The sequence below is a fragment of the Lipophrys pholis genome, assembly GCF_963383615.2.
Source record: "Lipophrys pholis genome assembly, contig: SCAFFOLD_34, whole genome shotgun sequence".
In the NCBI taxonomy this organism is placed as follows: Eukaryota; Metazoa; Chordata; class Actinopteri; order Blenniiformes; family Blenniidae; genus Lipophrys; species Lipophrys pholis.
In genome coordinates, this window is record NW_028292022.1 from 499,787 (window position 1) to 523,981 (window position 24,195).

The 24,195-nt window shown below is 50.5% G+C and overlaps 1 protein-coding gene across 1 annotated transcript in view; it reads left to right on the plus strand.

The window, feature by feature from the left end:
- Positions 1 to 7,694: 7,694 nt before the first annotated feature.
- mta2 (metastasis associated 1 family, member 2) overlaps positions 7,695 to 24,195 on the plus strand; it is a gene marked incomplete at its 5' end in the record, with an annotated part of 37,000 nt that continues 20,499 nt past the window's right edge. Inside the window, 10 exons of the mRNA XM_080493992.1 lie at positions 7,695 to 7,810; positions 12,526 to 12,708; positions 12,858 to 13,053; positions 13,285 to 13,288; positions 18,289 to 18,356; positions 19,277 to 19,498; positions 19,605 to 19,706; positions 22,900 to 22,991; positions 23,048 to 23,173; positions 23,230 to 23,326. Of these exons, the coding sequence (XP_080350118.1) occupies positions 7,695 to 7,810; positions 12,526 to 12,708; positions 12,858 to 13,053; positions 13,285 to 13,288; positions 18,289 to 18,356; positions 19,277 to 19,498; positions 19,605 to 19,706; positions 22,900 to 22,991; positions 23,048 to 23,173; positions 23,230 to 23,326 (1,206 nt within the window). The remainder of the gene's footprint in view (positions 7,811 to 12,525; positions 12,709 to 12,857; positions 13,054 to 13,284; positions 13,289 to 18,288; positions 18,357 to 19,276; positions 19,499 to 19,604; positions 19,707 to 22,899; positions 22,992 to 23,047; positions 23,174 to 23,229; positions 23,327 to 24,195) is intronic.

The following is a 24,195-nucleotide window of genomic DNA, read 5'->3' on the forward strand; positions in this document are numbered from 1 at the left end:
ATGCGGCTCCACAGGGAACCTCAGGGTTCAGGGAGAACATGAGGCTCCACAGGGAACCTCAGGGTTCAGGGAGAACATGCAGCTCCACAGGGAACCTCAGGGTTCAGGGAGAACATGCGGCTCCACGGGGAACCTCATGCAGCTCCACGGGGAACCTCAGGGTTCAGGGAGAACATGAGGCTCCACAGGGAACCTCAGGGTTCAGGGAGAACATGCGGCTCCACAGGGAACCTCAGTGTTCAGGGAGAACATGCAGCTCCACGGGGAACCTCAGGGTTCAGGGAGAACATGCAGCTCCAAGGGGAACCTCAGGGTTCAGGGAGAACATGCGGCTCCACGGGGAACCTCAGTGTTCAGGGAGAACATGCGGCTCTACAGGGAACCTCAGGGTTCAGGGAGAACATGCAGCTCCACCGGGAACCTCAGTGTTCAGGGAGAACATGCGGCTCCACGGGGAACCTCATGCAGCTCCACCGGGAACCTCAGGGTTCAGGGAGAACATGCAGCTCCACGGGGAACCTCAGGGTTCAGGGAGAACATGCGGCTCTACGGGGAACCTCAGGGTTCAGGGAGAACCTGCGGCTCCACAGGGAACCTCAGGGTTCAGGGAGAACATGCGGCTCCACAGGGAACCTCAGGGTTCAGGGAGAACATGCGGCTCCACGGGGAACCTCAGGGTTCAGGGAGAACATGCGGCTCCACGGGGAACCCGGTGCAGGGGCAGTGTGACTCCCTCTCCTCTCAGTCGGCAGCTTGTCTCAGAGTCTGAAGCTCCAGAACGTCTTTACCTTCATCTTATCGAAGGTTTCAAGACAGATTCAACTCAAAAAGACGGGGAACCGAGAACAGAGAACAGAGAACAATACTTCATCATCCCGGAAGGAAGCTCTCCCTGCAGAAGTAATCACATTACCTGGACTTACTAAGTTACACTACTGAGGAGTTCCTGTTTGGACTTGTTCTGCACACAGCTTCTCAGAAACGTTCTAATGAGTCGTCCTGTCCCCTGGCAGTGCTGCAGCGCCCCCTGTAGGACAGCAGAGGAACTGCACATCCACAGCCAGGCCCAATGGGATCACAAGACATGTTTATGTTCATCCTCAACATGGATCAATATCAGCTTATTGATCCCTGTGATTAGGTTCCTTCACTTTATTTTGAAACTCAGAATGTTTAACTGAAGGAAAGACTTTGTTACAAGACAGCTTCAAACGACGTGACACTAACCTGAAGGTCTGAACTGAACACAAACCATGTGACACTAACCTGAAGGTCTGAACTGAACACAAACCATGTGACACTAACCTGAAGGTCTGAACTGAACACAAACCATGTGACACTAACCTGAAGGTCTGAACTGAACACAAACCACGTGACACTAACCTGAAGGTCTGAACTGAACACAAACCATGTGACACTAACCTGAAGGTCTGAACTGAACACAAACCATGTGACACTAACCTGAAGGTCTGAACTGAACACAAACCACGTAGTGCCACCAACACTGTCTTTAAAATCTCCTCTCATCCACAATATACCTTTTATTTTGACATCTTTTGAACACTGGGATTAAAGCTGTTTGTTGTTTCTTTCTGGTGGTTTTCAGATTAACAACCTGATAATTCTGACTTTAAACTCAGATTTACAATGAATTTCCCTCAGACGTCCTTCATTGATGTTAATATTCACATTACTTCTTAACTTTATTCTAAGAATTCACTTTGTGAATTTATTTATTTTTCTTGGAGATTTTAGATCAGCTTCACTATTCTTCTCAGGATTCGGATGTTTGCTCTAATCTTAAATTCAATCTCGTCTTTTTTACTTTTTTCTATGACATGTTTCTGAAAACTGTAATTGTGACTTTAAAACAACTTTTTTATCAACTATCTGGTGTTAATTATATAACTTTCCTTATTTTATGTATTTTTCCTCAGAACACTTGTTTTCCTATGAAATTCTTTTCAGAACATTTGAAGTCCCCCTCAGTATTCAGGCTGTCGCGTCGTAACCTTTCCTCAGGAATACGTGATCAGGGTCGAATGTCTGGGATTTTAAATATTCAGATTTTTTTCCTCTGAAAATTCTAAATTTAATCTCAGCATTTCATTTCAAAGTCTAAATTCTGAGATCACATGGGAAAGTCAAAATGACATGGCGTACAGGTCCTAATAGTTGGGTTTCTGACAGTGGAGGTTCTGGGATCAGTTAGAATTCCGAGCAAAAACGTCAGAATTTATAAGAATCATGTTTTATTGTTTTTCCAGGCTGGGCTGGAAAAAAGCATCGCTTAGCCCAAACCCTTCCAGGTTGTGTTCCTGGAGGGGATATTCAATTGTTAAATGTGAACAAGCAAAATAAAAGTTCATTTCTTTCGTCTCACAGGACTCGTGCCACCGGGCTTGATTCGGGTCTCGTGCTGAGGTGGAGCCGCTGGCTGCAGAACGCGGATCGTTCTGGTGGGAGACTTGGTGGAAAGTTGCTGCGGCTCCACGCGCTGCTCCGCTCCGCTCGGCTCCGCTCGGCTCGGCCATGAGGCCTCGAGGATCTTAATTGACGGAGATTGTCGACGATTTCCGAAGATGACGCCGAGCGCACGAACCAAGGGGACCCGCGTGTGTGCGTGTGCGTGCGCGCGCTGAACTGAGCGGAGGTGAAGAAGAGGAGGATGAAGCTGGGAGCGGAGGATGGGAGGAAGAGTGGAGTAAGAGACAGGCTCGCTGTGTGTGAATGAGTGAGTGAGTGAGGAAGAGGAGAGGAAGGTCGTCCGAGGAGCGAAAACAAAGACTTGTGTATTTGTGGAGGAGCTCCGGAGCATCGCTAACGGAAACTTTCAACTTTTTTACCCGCCACGCTCGGCGTGCTTTGCCCGGAGCCGGCTTTGTTTCGCGGCGGGGGTGTCTGCGCTAAATGAAGGAATAAAATAGATCCCATCGAGCTGATTCTGCCCGCGCGGGGGAAGACCCGGGGACCGCTTTTGATAAAGGTTACGAGAGAATGGCGGCCAACATGTACCGAGTGGGAGGTAAGGAGTGTTTTCCGTGTTCGACCCCCCCACGCTGCGGGATTGTTCGGCGGCGAGGCGGCTCGTTAGCCGCTAGCAGGCTGCTGGCGGAGCCGCGGCTAGCCGTTAGCATGGAGCTCAGGACCGTTCAAAATGAAGAATATGTGCCGAGCGGCTCCGCGGGGGCTCGGTCCGCACGGCCCGGAGGGCCACCGGGGCTGCCCGGACAGTTAATAACACTCCCCGGCTCATTTTTAGACCAAATGAACTTTTAGAGCAGATCCAGTGAGTTAGTTTGACCGAAACAGCCCGCGGCGGCGGAGCAGCGCGAGCCGCTCCGGGGAGCTTTTACAGCGGTGGCCGGGCTCGGGCGGCTGCTTTCCGGTCGGAGTGAGCACCGGAGCGGCGGTGGATGGTCCCGGTTTACTGCCGCCGAGTCGGTCCAGCCGTCCTGGCAGTGAACGCGGGGATAGTTAGCATTAGCCGCTAGGTTCTGTCGGGAGGTCAGTGCGGCGGTTAGCGGCTAATGCTAGTGGCTAATGCTAACTCGCGCCTCGTTCATTCAGACCGAGACGCGCTAGTTAGCCTTAGCCGCTAGCTGTCCGTGGAAGACCCGCTTCGCTCAACCGAAGCCCGCTCGGTTCGGTTCGGCTCGGCTCGGCTCTGCCCGGCGGTGTGCAGGCTTCGCTCCGTTGCCGCCTCCGCCATCTCTTCTCACAGAGCGGCTGGCGCTCAAAGAGCGGCGGGCTCCGCGTCGCGCCGCCGCCGGTGCGAGTCGGATCACCGAGTTCCCGGTTATTTAAAGAAAACCACGGAGGTGAAACTCCGAGGTCTGCCCCGGACAGGGGAACTTGTTACGGGACATGAGAGTGGTGTGTGTCTGCTGAACGAGCCGGGACGATCAGCATTGAGTTGTGCACATGGAATGATCCCCGGTACCGGCTGCTGGGTACCGGCTCACTCGGATTGGGAGGTTGAGTGATGGGAGGTGAAGTGGACTTGCCAGGGGAGGTGAGGTGGACCGGGCCAGGAGGGAGGTGAGGTGGACCGGGCCAGGAGGGAGGTGAGGTGGACCGGGTCAGGAGGGAGCACCGGTTAACACTGAGTACTTTTCGTGATGGACAGACCGGTGACGGAGCGATCCGTGCTGTCTGGGGCCATGCAGCCGGTCTGCGGTTATCTAGGTCAGTGCTCCGGGATGTGTGGCTTCAGCCCCGGGTCTGCGTCTGGGGGAGCCTGCCGGCGGTGGTCACTGGGGCTCTGAGGCGGTGGTCACTGGGGCTCTGAGGCAGTTGTCATCGGGTCTCAGAGGCAGTTGGTCACTGGGGCTCTGGGACACTGGCACCCGGGCTCTGAGGCGGTGGTCACTGGGGAGGTGGTCGCTGGGGCTCTGGGGCGGTGGTCACCGGGGCTCTGAGGCGGTGGTCACCAGGACTCGGAGGCGGTGGTCACTAGGACTCGGAGGCGGTTGTCACCGGGGCTCCGGGGAGGTGGTCTCCTGGACTCTGGGATAGTGGTCTCCGGGGCAGTGGGCTCTGGGGCTTCTCCTCGTCACTATATTGATCCCGTCTGATAAATACATTTAAATTAGTGTCTCTTTGATTCTTTTATGTTCGTGCTGCGGGCCTCCAGACACCACAAACTTCTGTAAATATTCCCTTTTTTTTACTTCATTGTACAATTTCATCAGTTAATCACACTTTGATCACCTATTTCGTCTTGAGGAAAATGAATTCCTAGTGCATGGACACATCCTTTATTCAACCAGTCTTCTGTGATATACAGTGTGAGCTGCTGCAGGTGGATAAATAGACTTTATTGATCCAGGGAGGAAGTTGAGGAAGTGCAATGAATGAACAAACTGATCTAACATACAATATCTAGCATTTAACTACAGTAACTGCGATGATACCAAGAAGGAAAGGAAGAAAAATATGTATCCTAATATTCTGCATATAAAAGCATCTATAGAACAAGAACAGTAGTAAAGTTACAGCAGGTACTGGACGTATATTTACAACATAAAACATAGAAAGTCAAGAAGGACGTGTGAATGTGGACAGTAGAGCCGTCCTGTCTGTCCCTTCGTCCTCATACAGTTTTATGTTTCCTTAATGATAGATTTATATATTTATTTATAAATTCCTTACTGAACTTACCGGGGGGGGGGAGGGGGTCCGGTTCAAGGGTCTTGCATGTTTTTGGGCAGTGGGAGGGAAGAACATGCAAACTACACACAGAAAGGCCCGGCCAGGATTTGAACCAGGACCTGTGAGGCCAGAGCGCCAACCACTGCTCTACCATGGTATCTGTTTGAGTTGTGGTGTATACCGTGTAGATTTCTACATCGTGTGTTTGCACCATGGCAGCACAGTAACGTGTCTGGTTCTTGGGTCGTCCTCTGGCGGAATTCATTTTTCAGCTGAGTCGGGAGTTATTTTCTGAGGTGATCATGTTTTCTGGGATTTTAGCAAAAACTTTTAATCAGATGGAGGAAAGAAAAAAATATTTATATATATTTTTATTAGTTTTTTTAAAGCACATTTTTCACCAGTAAGCGAGGTGTCCACTCTGTGTATTTGTGCTCAGGAACCAATAGTACTGACAACACAACACAATGGAAGCACTGAGTGAGTGAGTGAACGGCACAGACACTCCACATGGTCTTGTTTTAATAAAGTGCTGTGGTCCTGATCACGTCTGTCTCCAGGTTGTTGGGTGTCTGTCCTGTCTCCACAGAAGGACTCGTCTGATTGGTCCAATCTGTTGACATGCCTGCAGAATCCCGGGAGAAGTTCAGCTCTTCTACTGACACCGTTATTGTGATAGTGGTGATGATGGTGATGATGATGATGGTGACACGTTGTGGTTAATCCTGCAGATATTGAGTGTATTGAGTGTGAGTTGGGTCTTTGTCTCGGTCCACTCTGACACAGTTGCAGCATTTTCTGGTGCTTGGATTAGAACCTGAGACCTTGACGGAGGGAGTTTATGTGTTGAGAGGTTAGATTAGTTCTCCAACACGTCGCCTCGCTGACACCACACCTTCCAGTCCGACATGGACCAGGAGAACTGAGGAAACGGACCTTGGATTATTTCTGTAAATCTGAATAGGTGTTGTGACTTTCACACTTTGGACGGCGACTGAATGTCCGACCATCTTGAGGACGGGTGAGGACAGGTGAGGACAGGTGAGGACGGGCTCCCAGTTCCTCACACGCTTGTCTCTGGACTGTGGGAGGAAACCCGATAGAGAGAACATGCAGACTCCACAGCGAAGGGCCCGGCCAGCGTTTGAAGCTCCAGCGTGGACTGGATGTATATTATGATTAATCTGGTGGAACACCAAAGGGGTGGTGTCAGGGTTCCTTCTCGGTTCTAAGCACCTGGACGGGTTGTATTTGGTGCTTTAGAGATCAAGTTGAATTAGGTGATCAAACTTTAAAGGAAAGTTTCTGGTCTTCATCTGAGAGCAGCGGGTTCTCTCCATGTTGCTTTGATAGAACTCTGGGCTTCGTATGACGGCAGTGTTCTATTGACGTTCCACTGCTGGAGACGTTCCTGAGGAAATATCGGCTGTGTGGGCTTGGTTCTTTCATCAGGAGTAAAGACAGTAAAGGATCATGATCAGCATTCAGTTCATCTTCATCAAAGAGACAAACCCAGACTGCAGGTGATCGGTTGACATTGAGAGGAACCTCGTGCTTCAGGAGTTCTCCTCTCCGGTTCCTGTGAGGAGGATGGAGCCGCCGGGGTTCGGTTCTCTGGAGCTCATCCTCTCACATGGGATTGTTCCTCGCTGTCATGCGATCAGAGGTCTCAGTGGAAGAGCGCCGGAGCTCCGGCATCGCGCTGAACCTCAAACTGCTGTTGGTCAGGAAGGTCCAGACGACACAACACAAGAATTCCTCCGCCGCGGTTCTGATGACGGAGTTCCTCGCGTGCTTTAGAACTATTGACTCTGACCGAAGTGCTCGTGTGCAGAACTCTGCGTTTCAGATGCCGTTGTCCTGTAAACGTTTTCATTTCCCTTGCTGGACCATGTCCTCCCATGTCCTCCCTTGTCCTCCCTTGTCCTCCCTCTTCCTCCCATGTCCTCCCTTGTCCTCCCTCTGCGTTGGTCTGGAGGTCTGTGATGGGCGTCCTGCCCCACATATCCCCGGTAGCAGCAGACGTATGGTTACGTAATAACTTCCCATGGATTTTCTAGTCGCGGCACAATAACAAGGTGAAGTGGTTTAGTTACATAACGGGAAGAATAAAGGAAGCGGCGGCGTGACGCCATGGTCTGACTCCATAGTTCAGAGGGAATCTTTTGTTCCAGCCGGCTGCTGAAGACGCCTCAGTGCCACTGAGCTGCTCTATTAGCCGTCCTCCAGAAGCACACGGTGTTCAGTAAGATCATTATCTCCCCTGAGATTAGTCGGAGGGCTTCCTCCTCTTCATCCCCCTCAGCACACTGCGCCACTCCAGTCGCTCTCTGAGTCACCAGCTGATGGCCCGTGAGGAGCCGGGACGGCAGAGCGTCTCAAACCCCCTGAAGTCCACCTCCTGAGGAAGAGGACGAGGAAGAAAGCCTGCCTCCACCATGATTGTGTCTTTGGAGCTGGAATTAGTCACGTCGGGCACGTGAGAGCACACGTCCTCTTCTGCTGCTCTAGCCGCTGTTATGTAATGTGCTGATGTTGTGATGGAGGAGGTGATGCCTCGCTGTGCTAACTGGAGCAAGAAATCCTCTCCGCGTCTGCTCCAGAACCCGCCGGTGTCCTCCGTCCTGCTGGTGGACCACCCGGTGGAGCTGGACGCGTAGCGGCGCCGCCGTGTGGAGCTGGATAGAGCTACGGTGATGCACCGCGTCCGCTGCCGGCCAGAGGGCCGTGGTGGACGACTGTAACGCCGCTCAGCTTCACACAGGAAGCTGAAGCAGAGGCGACAGTCGCCGCTCTGACCCTCCGATAGAGTCAAATGACAAACGCACACAATCAGATTACAACCGCTGCCTTCAGCGGCCGCGGCAGCCCAGAGGACTTCAGAGACAAGACGTGGACCGAGCACGGTGGTTCTGAAGCTTTCAGTCTGCTCTGTCGCTCTACCTCCTCCACTCACATTGAGGACTGTGGTTCTGAAGCTTTCAGTCTGCTCTGCTCTGTCGCTCTACCTCCTCCACTCACACTGAGGACTGTGGTTCTGAAGCTTTCAGTCTGCTCTGCTCTGTCGCTCTACCTCCTCCACTCACACTGAGGACTGTGGTTCTGAAGCTTTCAGTCTGCTCTGCTCTGTCGCTCTACGTCCTCCACTCACACTGAGGACTGTGGTTCTGAAGCTTTCAGTCTGCTCTGCCGCTCTACGTCCTCCACTCACACTGAGAACTGTGGTTCTGAAGCTTTCAGTCTGCTCTGCTCTGTCGCTCTACGTCCTCCACTCACACTGAGAACTGTGGTTCTGAAGCTTTCAGTCTGCTCTGCTCTGTCGCTCTACGTCCTCCACTCACACTGAGGACTGTGGTTCTGAAGCTTTCAGTCTGCTCTGCTCTGTCGCTCTACGTCCTCCACTCACACTGAGAACTGTGGTTCTGAAGCTTTCAGTCTGCTCTGCTCTGTCGCTCTACGTCCTCCACTCACACTGAGGACTGTGGTTCTGAAGGTTTCAGTCTGCCCGGCTCTGTCGCTCTACGTCCTCCACTCACACTGAGGACTGTGGTTCTGAAGCTTTCAGTCTGCTCTCCTCTGTCGCTCTACGTGATCCACTCACACTGAGGACTGTGGTTCTGAAGGTTTCAGTCTGCTCTCCTCTGTCGCTCTACATGATCTACTCACACTGAGGACTGTGGTTCTGACGGTTTCAGTCTGCTCTCCTCTGTCGCTCTACGTCCTCCACTTACACTGAGGACTGTGGTTCTGACGGTTTCAGTCTGCTCTCCTCTGTCGCTCTACGTCCTCCACTCACACTGAGGACTGTGGTTCTGACGGTTTCAGTCTGCTCTCCTCTGTCGCTCTACGTCCTCCACTCACACTGAGGACTGTGGTTCTGACGGTTTCAGTCTGCTCTCCTCTGTCGCTCTACGTCCTCCACTTACACTGAGGACTGTGGTTCTGACGGTTTCAGTCTGCTCTCCTCTGTCGCTCTACGTCCTCCACTCACACTGAGGACTGTGGTTCTGACGGTTTCAGTCTGCTCTCCTCTGTCGCTCTACGTCCTCCACTCACACTGAGGACTGTGGTTCTGAAGCTTTCAGTCTGCTCTCCTCTGTCGCTCTACGTCCTCCACTCACACTGAGGACTGTGGTTCTGAAGGTTTCAGTCTGCTCTCCTCTGTCGCTCTACGTCCTCCACTCACACTGAGGACTGGTTCTGAAGGTTTCAGTCTGCTCTCCTCTGTCGCTCTACGTCCTCCACTCACACTGAGGACTGGTTCTGAAGGTTTCAGTCTGCTCTCCTCTGTCGCTCTACGTCCTCCACTCACACTGAGGACTGTGGTTCTGAAGGTTTCAGTCTGCTCTCCTCTGTCGCTCTACGTCCTCCACTCACACTGAGAACTGTGGTTCTGAAGGTTTCAGTCTGCTCTCCTCTGTCGCTCTACGTCCTCCACTCACACTGAGGACTGGTTCTGAAGGTTTCAGTCTGCTCTCCTCTGTCGCTCTACGTCCTCACACGGTCATCAGCCACAGCCGCTGCCTTTTCAAGCTCAGTTTAAAAAAACCTACTTTGTGATACTGTCAGTAAGGAGATCTACCGTCATAGCTCGTATTCCAGACCTCAGTTTTAGTGGAGAAAAGCCTGAATGACAGAAATGTAGAATCTGGGTTGTTCTTCACGGCTGGTTCTGTTCAGAACCCTGTTAGCAGGATAAAGTTTATGTGGTTGCATCTCTGCGTCTGTCCCAAATAAAAGATTATTGGTGTTTTTTTCACTGCCTCCTCGTGTGAACCAGCTCACCTGTGTACTACGTCCTCCTGCGCTCAGGTGAGCCCTCCGTCCAGTAGGAAGGAGAAGCACAGCGTGGCCTCATGTTCACTGAGACTGGGGGGTGATGGTCTGGAGCTTCACGGGCGGTCAGCTGAGCAGTGGACCGTTTGACATGCTCCACCTCCTCAAGCACACGGTGACATGCTCCACCTCCTCAGGCCTCTGAGATGCTCCACCTCCTCTGAGATGCTCCTGCTGGCTGGAGGCTCTGAGATGCTCCACCTCCTCAGGCCTCTGAGATGCTCCACCTCCTCAGGCCTCTGAGATGCTCCACCTCCTCAGGCCTCTGAGTGCCTCAGGCCTCTCCACCTCCTCTGAGATGCTCCACCTCCCTGGAGGCTGTGCACCGTCACCCAACGTTAGAGCTGATCCTGGAGCTCCTGCTGGAGATGAGCCGGGTGATCGTCTCAGGACTGAGTGGTCCTGGTGAGAGCTGCTTCACTACAGGGAGCTTCAGCAGACTTTACAGTCTCATAGTGGTGAATGAAGCCTTGGACTAGATGTGCACACTCACAACACGTCGCTGAGACGCTTCACTGGTTTTGAACATTTTCTTTTTTCAGACACATTCACACTGAAAACGCACCGTTTTTCAGTTTTCATTTCAGAAATGTTTCACCTTTCCACGGCTGTCTTCTCAAAACGGTGTAGTTTTAATGTTGGTCCACTAGTTGGTGCTGTTGTTAGTTTTAGTACTGAAAGCACACACACACACACACACACACACACACACACACACACAGCAGAGAACAATGAGTTCTACACATGAACACTGGGAGAACATTCTAGTGGACAGACCACCAAGTTAGATTGTTATTATGGTGACTGTCAAAATAAAACTACCAACTTGGATTGTTATTATTGTGACTGTCAAAATAAAACCACCAAGTTTGATTATTATGGTGACTGTCAAAATAAAACCAACTAATTTTGATTATTATGGTGACTGTCAAAATAAAACTACCAAGCTGGATTGTTATTACAGTGACTGTCAAAATAAAACTACCAAGATGGATTGTTATTATGGTAACTGTCAAAATAAAACTACACACTTGGCTTGTTATTATGGTGACTGTCAAAATAAAACCACCAAGTTTGATTATTATTATGGCGACTGTCAAAATAAAACTACCAAGTTGGATTGTTAATACGGTGACTGTCAAAATAAAACCAAGTTTGATTGTTATTATGGTGACTGTCATAATAAAACCAACTAATTTTGATTATTATGGTGACTGTCAAAATAAAACTACCAAGCTGGATTGTTATTACAGTGACTGTCAAAATAAAACTACCAAGATGGATTGTTATTATGGTAACTGTCAAAATAAAACTACACACTTGGCTTGTTATTATGGTGACTGTCAAAATAAAACCACCAAGTTTGATTATTATTATGGCGACTGTCAAAATAAAACTACCAAGTTGGATTGTTAATACGGTGACTGTCAAAATAAAACCAAGTTTGATTGTTATTATGGTGACTGTCATAATAAAACTACCAAGTTTGATTTATTATGGTGACTGTCAAAATAAAACCACCAACTTGGATTGTTATTACAGTGACTGTCAAAATAAAACTACCAAGTTGGATTTTTTTTATGGTGACTATCAAAATAAAACTACCAAGCTGGATTGTTAATACGGTGACTGTCAAAATAAAATTAACAATTTGCATTGTTATTGTGGTGTCTGTCAAAATAAAACTACCAAGATGGATTGTTATTATGGTAACTGTCAAAATAAAACTACACACTTGGCTTGTTATTATGGTGACTGTCAAAATAAAACCACCAAGTTTGATTATTATTATGGCGACTGTCAAAATAAAACTACCAAGCTGGATTGTTAATACGGTGACTGTCAAAATAAAACCAAGTTTGATTGTTATTATGGTGACTGTCATAATAAAACTACCAAGTTTGATTTATTATGGTGACTGTCAAAATAAAACTACCAAGTTGGATTGTTATTACGGTGACTGTCAAAATAAAACTACCAAGTTAGATTGTTATTACAGTGACTGTCAAAATAAAATTAACAATTTGCATTGTTATTGTGGTGTCTGTCAAAATAAAACTACCAAGTCCCAGGCGAATATAAACTGGGAGTGATGACACCACGGAGGAAACTTTCTGATTGGCTCTACTGAGCATGTGCAGAAGGACGAGTTCCTGCCAACGTGGGGACCTGGACCAGGAGCAGACTTTCTGCTGTGTACTCGGGACCGAGTGTTTTCAGTTGGTCCATGCACCGTTGTCGTGTAAGCGAACGCCCAAAGCGCAACCTAAGTTTGGCGTTTTATTCTTGACCTTGTTGCCGTGGAAACGAACCCGGAGTTAAATAGTTAATTGACAGGATTGAACTTCCTCCTCTCCACATGGACTTCCTGTGGGACAGCTTGACCATTCTAGAGCTGCTTTCTCCTGAGTTCAGGACAATTCTACACACACACACACACACACACACACACACACACACACACACACACACAGACAGACAGACAGGAGCAGCGGTAGTGTGAGAGCAACAGGCTGGTGGGTCCTGGGTGTGCAGGTTCCACTGTGAGCACCAGGCTGGGGGGTCCTGGGTGTGCAGGTTTCACTGTGAGAGCACCAGGCTGGGGGGGTCCTGGGTGGGCAGGTTCCACTGTGAGAGCACCAGGCTGGGGGGTCCTGGGTGTGCAGGTTTCACTGTGAGAGCACCAGGCTGGGGGGTCCTGGGTGTGCAGGTTCCACTGTGAGAGCACCAGGCTGGGGGGTCCTGGGTGTGCAGGTTTCACTGTGAGAGCACCAGGCTGGGGGGTCCTGGGTGTGCAGGTTCCACTGTGAGAGCACCAGGCTGGGCGGTCCTGGGTGTGCAGGTTCCACTGTGTTGCTCTTGGACAGATGTTCCCAGCTGCTGATGGAACCACGTCTCAGCGTGTCGCTGCTGCTGGGGTCCAGAGTGAGGAGCTGGACGGGTCCAGAGCGAGGAGCTGGACGGGTCCAGAGCGAGGAGCTGGACGGGTCCAGAGTGAGGAGCTGGACGGGGCCAGAGCGAGGAGCTGGACGGGTCCAGAGTGAGGAGCTGGACGGGTCCAGAGTGAGGAGCTGGACGGGGCCGGGGTGTCCAGGTCATCCAATAAGGTCAGGAGTTCCACTCTTCACCTGAGCGGTACCAACCGACACTGAGGAACAGTGCTCTCTCTCTTCTGGACCCGGGTTTGGCCCGATGGGAGGTTTTGTTGACTTGTTCTGATCACGAGCGGCTGTAGTTTGCGCCGGAGTTTCAGAAGCGGGACGGTTTGATGTTTTGTGTGTGTTGTCCCCGCAGTGCGGTGCACTGGATTAACGTGCTGACGTGCAGCTTGTAAACATTTCCACCGCCTCCAGGACACAGGTTCTTTGTTCATTTACTGAACGCTGAGACAGAACATGACGCTATGCATCTCATTACACATACCAATCAAGCTAGCATGGACAGGCTAACCCTGCCGCGAGCTTGATCAGATCATACGGTATGGATCCATTGGACACGATCAGCAGACCTGCACGGTACTGAGAACTCTCGCTCTCACTGCTCTTCTTTAACTTTCTATCTTCCATCAGTTTGTTCTGAGGCGGAGGTTCCTCCGTGTCAGTGGGTTTGGTGTTAGAACATCAGTTCCTCAGCTTGACGGCAGGAGAAGTTCTGTTTCTGCAGTCATACCAGAGTGAGCGTTCTCATTAAGCTCATTATTCCAGATCAACCCTCGTGGAGCCAAACAGCCTTAGAACAAGTCAAGAACAAGAACAAAAAGCTCAGAGCAGGATTTATGTTATTATGTCATAAAGTTCTAAACACGGGTCCAAGTGGGCGGGACAATCCGCGCACCAATCAGGATATTGTAAAAAGAGGCAGGTCATTCTCCAGGAGATCTGATTGGCCAGTAGACGGTGCCTTCGTTCTCTGCTCCAGAGTTACACATCAGAGTACCAGGGGCACTTATCCCAGGACCTGAACCTGCTTCGTACAGGAACCCGAGTTAATCCTGGAGTCCCCCCATAACAGAAGGTCCAGAGTTGTACTGCAGGCCGGGTGGATGTGTGGCAACATGTTTATTTTGGGCGCCATAGCTCGGTTGGTAGAGCTGTCGTCTCCCACTCGGAAGGTTGCAGGTTCGATTCCCATCTCTGCCTGCCTACATGCTGAAGTGTCCTTGGGCAAGACATTGAACCCCAAGCTGCCCCCACTGGAGTGACAGCGCCTTGCATGGCTGCAGCCTCCAGTGGCGTGAATGTGTAAAGCTCTGGGGCTGCTGGCAGTGATCAGGTACTTTCTAAGTTACTTCATTTACGTGTACATGTACATGCTGTGTTTTACACTGAAGTCAAGTTTGACAAGGCCAGGTAGAACATAGAGCTATATATATAGATTGATAGAACTCTATGGTGCAGAGACTGATACTGTGCTGAGGAATGGGTGAGTGTGTTCTGTGGTAACACCTCACTATCAGATCAGAAGAGGAAGTGAATGGTTCTAATCCGGTGGTGTGTGCCAGGCCTCAACTGAGAAGGAGGATGATACAAATATTCCAACATTTTCTACCTCCTTTTTCTAAAAATCTGCTCAAACTTTTCCATCCAAATGTTCTCCAGGAGTTTGAGCTTCATATCCGCCACTGAAATTCACAGCACAGTCCTACACTCCACAGTCACAGTATGTCAGTGGTCCTACACGCCACACTCCACAGTCCACAGTGACAGTATGTCAGTGGTCCTACACTCCACAGTCACAGTATGTCAGTGGTCCTACACTCCACAGTCACAGTATGTCAGTGGTCCTACATGCCACACTCCACAGTCCACAGTCACAGTATGTCAGTGGTCCCACACTCCACAGTCACAGTGAGAGTATGTCAGTGGTCCTACACTCCACAGTCACAGTGACAGTATGTCAGTGGTCCTACACTCCACAGTCACAGTATGTCAGTGGTCCTACACTCCACAGTGACAGTATGTCAGTGGTCCTACACTCCAAAGTGACAGTATGTCAGTGGTCCTACACTCCACAGTGACAGTATGTCAGTGGTCCTACTCTCCACAGTCACAGTGACAGTATGTCAGTGGTCCTACACTCCACAGTCACAGTATGTCAGTGGTCCTACACTCCAAAGTGACAGTATGTCAGTGGTCCTACACTCCACAGTGACAGTATGTCAGTGGTCCTACACTCCACAGTGACAGTATGTCAGTGGTCCTACACTCCACAGCAGTGTGCCGGCCTTGCACACAGTAAGGTTACGTTCTTACAGCCATTACTTTATGACCACTGCCTGATGTTGAGTAAATCCTCCCTTTCTTACCAAAAAGGTCCTGAGACCTGGACCTGGACTCCAGTCCTCCTCCGTGGTTTATGCCATCAAAACTCTGGGACCCGGGGCGTCCCTGCAGGACTTGTTTAGGTTCAGATCAGGGACTGTGGAGGCCATGTGAAGACTTCAGAGAGATTCTGGTGTTGTGAAGCGTTTCTCAGGGAATACTGTTGGTATGAAAGGCTGCAGCGCTTCGGGAGGCGCTACAGAACTCTGGTCCTGCCCACATGGGGGGCAGGACCAGAGTTCTGGTCCCCGTCTTCCACTGCCCATCTGCAGATCTGACGTTCACATAAGAACCAACTCTGGCAGCAGTTTGAGCTCAAGCAGCTTTTCTTTATTTGGACCGTTGCAGATTCTGAGACGTCCAGTCGTCTGACTATCACTTTCTTTCTTTGTCAAAGTTCTCCTGAATGTTTCAGAGGGTGGAGCAGCAGCAGAGAGGGTGAAGGAGCAGCAGAGAGGATGAAGCAGCAGTAGAGAGGATGAAGCAGCAGAAAGGGTGAAGCAGCAGCAGAGAGGATGTAGCAGTAGCAGAGAGGGTGCAGGAGCAGCAGAGAGGGTGGAACAGCAGCAGAGAGGATGAAGCAGCAGCAGAGAGGGTGAAGCAGCAGAGAGGATGAAGCAGCAGCAGAGAGGATGAAGCAGCAGAGAGGATGAAGCAGCAGCAGAGAGGGTGAAGCAGCAGAGAGGATGTAGCAGTAGCAGAGAGGGTGAAGCAGCAGCAGAGAGGGTGCAGCAGCAGCAGAGAGGGTGCAGCAGCAGCAGAGAGGGTGGAGCAGCAGAGAGGGTGAAGCAGTAGCAGAGAGGGTGAAGGAGCAGCAGAGAGGATGAAGCAGCAGCAGAGAGGGTGAAGCAGCAGCAGAGAGGGTGAAGCAGTAGTAGAGAGGGTGAAGCAGTAGTAGAGAGGGTGAAGCAGCAGCAGAGAGGGTGAAGCAGCAGCAGAGAGGGTGGAGCAGCAGCAGAGAGGGTGAAGCAGTAGTAGAGAGGGTGAAGCAGCAGCAGAGAGGGTGGAGCAGTAGTAGAGAGGGTGAAGGAGCAGCAGAGAGGGTGAAGCAGCAGCAGAGAGGGTGGAGCAGCAGCAGAGAGGGTGAAGCAGTAGTAGAGAGGGTGAAGCAGCAGCAGAGAGGGTGGAGCAGTAGCAGAGAGGGTGAAGGAGCAGCAGAGAGGGTGAAGCAGCAGCAGAGAGGGTGAAGCAGCAGCAGAGAGGGTGAAGGAGCAGCAGAGAGGGTGGAGCAGCAGCAGAGAGGGTGAAGCAGCAGCAGAGAGGGTGGAGCAGCAGCAGAGAGGGTGAAGGAGCAGCAGAGAGGGTGAAGCAGCAGCATAGAGGGTGAAGGAGCAGCACAGAGGGTGAAGCAGCAGCAGAGAGGGTGAAGGAGCAGCAGAGAGGGTGAAGCAGTAGCAGAGAGGGTGAAGGAGCAGCAGGACTTATTACTCACTTTATTCCAGCAGAAAGGTTCCAGGCAGAACTTCCTCACTGCTCTTCTTTTACTTTAGGTTCTCCATCACTGGTTCTGAGGCGGAGGTTCTCTTGTGTTTCCTGTTGGAATATTAATTCATCACCATGGCGACAGGAGGAGTTCTGGTTCTATAACTTCATGGTTCTGTCAGGTGTGATCATGAACCTCATTATTCCAGATAAACAGACCTGGAACAAGTCAAGAACCAGAACCAGAACCTCCTTCAGAGCCTCAGAGACCAGGATTTATTTTATTATGTCTAAAGATTGTTCTGGATTAATTTATCCTCTCCTCTCTGCTGCAGCTCAGAGCTGAACCTGCCCACCAATCACCATCATTTAAGAATGGGCGGGGCATTTCCCAAGAGATCTGATTGGTCAGGAGGCGGAGCTCTGATCTCTTAAACAGAACATAACCTGCTCCAGAGCAGGTTAGACTTTCAGCGTCAGTTACCATGGTGATTTATCCTGGTGAGAAGTGAGTGAGAGTCGTAGTACAGAAAACCAGAGTTAATCCTGAAATTACCTGGATAAAAGAAAACCAGAGTTAATCCTGAAGTTATCTAGATAAGAGAAAACCAGAGTTAATCCTGAAGTTATCTGGATAAGAGAAAACCAGAGTTAATCCTGAAGTTATCTAGATAAGAGAAAACCAGAGTTAATCCTGAAGTTACCTAGATAAGAGAAAACCAGAGTTAATCCTGAAGTTATCTAGATAAGAGAAAACCAGAGTTAATCCTGAAGTTACCTAGATAAGAGAAAACCAGAGTTAATCCTGAAGTTATCTAGATAAGAGAAAACCAGAGTTAATCCTGAAGTTATCTGGATAAGAGAAAACCAGAGTTAATCCTGAAGTTATCTAGATAAGAGAAAACCAGAGTTAATCCTGAAGTTATCTAGATAAGAGAAAACCAGAGTTAATCCTGAAGTTATCTAGATAAGAGAAACCCAGAGTTAATCCTGAAGTTATCTAGATAAGAGAAAACCAGAGTTAATCCTGAAGTTACCTGGATAAGAGAAAACCAGAGTTAATCCTGAAGTTATCTAGATAAGAGAAAACCAGAGTTAACCCTGAAGTTACCTGGATAAGAGAAAACCAGAGTTAACCCTGAAGTTACCTGATAAGAGAAAACCAGAGTTAATCCTGAAGTTATCTGGATAAGAGATAATCCAGCGTCAGGAGACTGAAACACTGAATTACTGTGGAGGAGTTTTCCTTCACCCTCAGTGTAAACTCACAGGCTTGCTCTCATCAGGCCTTCACTTCACCCAGTCGCATCTAGAACTTGGATAGGAACTAACCTGAACCTGCAAGTCCAGACTGAGAGCACACTAAACCCAGTAGAGTGAAAACCAGCTGCAAACACACAGAGAGCAGCCTGAGGTGAACACACACATTGCTGTGGGCACACACACACACACACACACGCACACACACACACACACACACACACACACACACACACACACACACACACACACACACACTCCAGGTGAATCTGACCTGTTTCTCCTTCTTTTCCAGATTATGTGTACTTTGAGAACTCCTCCAGCAACCCCTACCTGATCCGGAGAATAGAAGAGCTCAACAAGGTGTGTAACCTCCTCGTATTGTTTCCTGTCACACTGAGCTTTAACCCACACAGCTGTGGACTGTGAGACGCCGCACACACACTCCACACACACTCCACACACACTCCACACACACTCCACACACACTCCACACACCCAGCAGTGTGTTGTGGCTCTGCAGTGGCGGGACACTCTTCCAGAGCCACTTGCATAACAGCAGTGACAGGCTTGTGTCCCAGTCCAGGGATTAAGCTCATTTATGTAACAGCGTCAGGCTGAAGGAGGGACGCGTCCGGAGAGCGGAGTGAGGACAGACACCTCCGGGGTCGGGGACGCCGTCCGGCCTGGAACATGGAGGGACGCTCTGTCCTTCCAGGCTTGTCCTTTCAGTGTTCAGTCCACCTGGCGCTGGAAGCAGGTTCCTCTCCGTTCATATAGAGCAGGACATGCTGGAGGGACTGTGGACAAAATGGTGATCAGACACTTGTCTTTTGGGACTTAGAATTTGAAAACCTTGTGAACGTAAATGTTCCTCTGGCCCCTGTGGTGTACCTGCTGGGAGCCATAACAAGGATACATGGAACGTAGAACAGAGACACATAGAACATCCTGCGGATCCTGATATTATCGTCTAGAAAATGCTGAGTGGACTGGAGGGACACTGGACCACCAACCAAACCCAGTGGACACCAAGCAGGTCCACCTCATGGAGGACATGACTGCATGATGTGGAGTCTTTATCTGGACATTCATTGAGACAGGTTGTTGCAGAAGAAGGGACTTTGTCCTCTAATGTTCAGTCCTGGTCTCTGTATTCAGGTTCATCTTGTGCTATCAGGAGGGTTGTTCTTTGTTATTTGGTGAAAATGAAAAGTCCTCAAAAAGAAAAGACACCAGACGCAGTGGCCCTGTTCCTGCTCAGTGGCCCTGTTCCTGCTCAGTGGCCCTGTTCCTGCTCAGTGTCAGTGGCCCTGTTCCTGCTCAGTGGCCCTGCTCCTGCTCAGTGGCCCTGCTCCTGCTCAGTGGCCCTGTTCCTGCTCAGTGGCCCTGCTCCTGCTCAGTGGCCCTGCTCCTGCTCAGTGTCAGTGGCCCTGTTCCTGCTCAGTGGCCCTGCTCCTGCTCAGTGGCCCTGTTCCTGCTCAGTGGCCCTGTTCCTGCTCAGTGTCAGTGGCCCTGTTCCTGCTCAGTGGCCCTGCTCGGTGTCAGTGGCCCTGTTCCTGCTCAGTGGCCCTGTTCCTGCTCAGTGTCAGTGGCCCTGTTCCTGCTCAGTGGCCCTGCTCGGTGTCAGTGGCCCTGCTCCTGCTCAGTGGCCCTGTTCCTGCTCAGTGTCAGTGGCCCTGCTCCTGCTCAGTGGCCCTGTTCCTGCTCAGTGTCAGTGGCCCTGCTCGGTGTCAGTATGTCAGCCTCCTCCTCCTCTTCATCCTCCTCTTCCTTCTCCCACTCCCCCTCCTCTTCTTCCTCTTTCTTCTCCTCCTCCTCCTCTTCCTCTTTCTTCTCCTCTTCCTCCTCCTCTCCCCCCTCCTCCTCTTCCCCCTCCTCTCCTTCCCTCCTCGTCCCCCTCCTCTTCCTCCTCTCCCTCCTCTGCCCCCCTCCTCCTCTTCCTTCTCCTCATCTTCCTCTTTCTTCTCCTCCTCTTCCTCCTTCTCCTCCTCTTCCTCCCCTGCTCATCCTCCTCCTCCCCCTCCTCCTCTTCCCCCTCTTATTCCTCTTCCTCCCCCTACTCATCTTCCGCTTTCTTCTCCTCCTCCTCTTCCTCCCCCTCATCATCCTCCTCCCCCTCCCCCCTTCTCCTCATCTTCTTCCTCTTTCTTCTCCAACTCTTCCTCTTCCTCTTTCTTCTCCTCCTCCTCCTCCCCCTCTACCTCCCCCTCCTCCTCCTCTTCCCTCTTCTCTTTTTCCTTGTCCTCCCCCTCCTCATCTTCCTCTTTCCTCTCCTCCTTCTCCTCCTCCTCTTCCTCCTCCTCCTCATCTTCCTCCCCCTCCCCCTCCTCCTCCTCTTCCCCCTCCTCTTTTTCCTCATCCTCCCCCTCCTGATCTTCCTCTTCTTCCTCCCCCTCCTCTTCCTCTTTATTCTCTTCCTTCTCCCCCTCCTCTTCTTCCTCTTTCCTCTCCTCCTCTTCCTCCTCCCCCTCCTCATCTTCCTCTTTCTTTTCCTCCTCTCTTCTTCCCCCCCTCCTCTTCTCCCCCCTCCTCCTCTTCTTCCTCCCCCTCTTCTTCCTCTTTCTTCTCCAACTCTTCCTCTTCCTCTTCCCCCTCCTCTTTTTCCTCGTCCTCCCCCTCCTCATCTTCTCTTTTTTTCCTCCTCCTCTTCTTCCCCACTCCTCCTCTTCCACCTTCTGTCCCCCCCCCCCCCCCCCCCCCCCCCCCCCCATCCCATTAGTGAGGTTTGATTCCAGTAACAGTTTGTGTTTCTATCTGAGGTCCGTTCACACAGCGGAGCTCAGAACGACTCCCCAGGTCGACCTTTTTCAAACTGACTGTCGTCGTGTCGACAGAGGAAAAGGCTTTCTGAAACCGGTCCTAGTCCTAGTCCTAGTCCTGGTCCTGGTCCTGGTCCTGGTCCTGGTCCTGGTCCTGGTCCTGGTCCTGGTCACCAAGTTGGATTGTTATTACGGTGACTATCAAAATAAAAGAACCAAGTCTGGAAGTGATGACACCACGGAGGAAACTCTGTTCTGATTGGCTCTACTGAGCATGTGCAGAACTAATAGTTACTACCAATGTGGTGACCAGGACCTGGACCTGGACCAGAACCAGGAGCAGCAGTTCCACTGTCTACAACAACGGAGCCCGGGTGTTTTCTAAAAGTTCCACCTGGTCTGAGCTCCGAGCTCCTTGTGGTGTGAAGTTTTGTGTTTTCACTTGAAAACTTGAAAACACTTACTTCCAGAGAGTCGCAGCTCTAGGATTGGTACCAACACTCTGCACATTGCACTACCATCTTCTCGGTTGTGACCCGTTACCACCAGATTTGAAGTGGCGTTGAAACAATGAGCATTAATATGAGGTCATGCAGCCCAACCTGAATGTGGAGGTGCAGATCAGGGGAAGATGGGGGGACCAGGGGGGTCAGCCCTGGAGCTCCACACCTCACACTTTACATCACCACCGTACGTGTTTTTAAATAAATAAATAAAATCATGAATCATTTCAGAATGTTAACAGAAATCCAAACTTTAAAAATGAAACCAAAACATCAAATATTAGAATCATAACATAGAATTAAAAATGAACTTTCTTCTGACACCATCGTGTGTTTTTCAAAGAAACATGGCCGACCCTGGAACATGAATAAACCCTGAGCAGTGCACTGGTCTGTGCCTCTTTGTTCATGATGACATCATTGTCCACAGACATGAGGAGTCCTTCCTCAGTGCTCATGAGCATGACTGCCTCCAGTTTCTCCTGAGTGTTTTTAATGAACCGTACTGTTGAGAAACTTCTCATGTATTGGAAGTACTGCTTGACTGTTCACACGCTGTTCCAGCAGCTCAGCTGTTCCTTCATAGTGACGGACCCCCCCCCCCCCCCTCACCACCACTGGCTCTGCTTCTCACACTCATGTAGAGCTGAATCATGTAGAACCTCAGGACATTGCAGCTCTCCATCCTGCTCTTCATATAGAATCTAATAATGGGATCTGTCCTGAGACCCGTCCGACCTGCTTGGTTCTGCTGGAGCTGCTTCCTGAGGAACCAAAACACAAAGGTTACCAGTGACGTCATGTTGCATCACTCTCAGATTTAAATGATAGAACTTCATGTTCTTTACCAAAACATCCCAGAATCCTTCCTCTGGAAAAGGAAACTGAACAGAAGTTTGGAGGCAAAGTTAAAGATCTTCCCTGTTCCACCGTCGTTTCTAGTTCCTGACTGAGCCGGTTCTAATGAACAAGTTGTTAAGCTCTACATTTTACTCTTTCTGTTTCCAGAACCTTCCTCTTTTTAAATCTGGCCTCTCTGCTCCTGGTTCTGTCCGTCTTTCAAACCCACTGAGCGACTGAGCGGACCTGTGACATCATCAGGCTGCGTCTGCAACAATAGAAGCTGCCAGTGGTAAACTTTAAATAAAGTTTATTTAAAATAGAAGCTGCCAGTGGCAAACTTTAAATAAAGTTTATTTAAAATAGAAGCTGCCAGTGGCAAACTTTAAATAAAGTTTATTTAAAATAGAAGCTGCCAGTGGTAAACTTTAAATAAAGTTTATTTAAAATAGAAGCTGCCAGTGGCAAACTTTAAATAAAGTTTATTTAAATAGAAGCTGCCAGTGGACGGAGGTGTCGGTGTCCCAGGAACAGTGGAAACAACATGTGATCAACCCAGCGCTGTGAAAAACAAACAAACAAACAAACAAAACACTGGCCGGAAAAAAATAATAAAATAAAACATCAGACGGGCCAGCGGGACATGTCCCGGTCCTCCTGATCAGCCAGTGTGGAGGACCTGTCCTGTCTGTCTGGACCTGTCCTGTGGGGGGGACCTGTCCTGTGTGTGGGGGACCTGTGCTGTGTGTGGGGGACCTGTCCAGTGTGGGGGACCTGTCCTGTGTGTCTGGACCTGTCCAGTGTGGAGGACCTGTCCTGTGTGGGGGACCTGTGCTGTGTGTGGGGGACCTGTCCAGTGTGGAGGACCTGTCCTGTCTGTCTGGACCTGTCCTGTGGGGGGGACCTGTCCAGTGTGGGGGACCTGTCCTGTGTGTCTGGACCTGTCCAGTGTGGAGGACCTGTCCTGTGTGGGGGACCTGTCCAGTGTGGAGGACCTGTCCAGTATGGAGGACCTGTCCTGTGTGTCTGGACCTGTCCAGTGTGGAGGACCTGTCCAGTGTGGAGGACCTGTCCTGTGTGGGGGACCTGTCCTGTGTGGGGGACCTGTCCTGTTTGTCTGGACCTGTCCAGTGTGGGGGACCTGTCCTGTGTGTCTGGACCTCTGCCAGAGGAGGACCTCAGGGAGGACTGGCTGCTGGCGCCAGCAGAACCCACCAAGCGCTGGATTGTTCACCAGTAATGGTGAACGTGAGCTGGATTAGACCTGGTGAGGTTAGTTGGACCTGCTGATGGTGTGTTGCTCTAGTCATCCTGCTGTTTGCCTCGGGTCAGCCAGTTGTTGTTCTGCTGGTTTCCTGGAGTAAACCTGGTGATTCCTCTGGTGATGGAGTCTCGGTTTCACACCAACTCACCAGTGTTGACCTGGAGTCCGTGGCTCTGCTCTGAACGGGTCCACGTCCTGAGAACCCTGAAGACTCCTTTCTGACGTTCTGACACTGAAGCAGGAGGAGGAAGTGCATCATGTTCATGTTAGAAAACTGGGAACTGGTTTGAACTCAGCTTGGAAACCCGTAAGAAGTCCAGATGAACCCGCCTGAACATAGTGTCAAACAGGCCTGGTGTCCAGCCTGTGGCCCCAGGCCCCTCCAGGGGTCGCCAGAGAGCAGAGACTGGCCTGACGCCTAACCTGTCCTCCATAAAGGAGAGGTTCTGTCCAGAGGACCAACCAAACCAGAACCTCTCCTCTCATTCCAACCTGCAGGTTCCTCAATCCTCACAAGTCCAGAAGTCTCCAGACAAACCATCAAACTGTTGATGGTTCCTGACTGACGCCATCTTGGGAAACCTGCCCCAAGGGATTGTGGGATATCCAAGATGGCGGCAGCTCCAGCCAGAACATCAACATTTGAAAAAGCTCCAGACTTTGTCAAGGAAAGAGTCTTGAATCCTGAAGCGGGATCTTGTGACACGAAGCCTCGGGAACCTTCAGGAGGTTCTGTGACGCTGAGACGTCAACAAACCGGGGATGTCCCGCCAAAATAAAATGCTGGAAATACCAGTTAGTCTGAGTGTGAAGAGGAAGTTTTTATTAGAGAC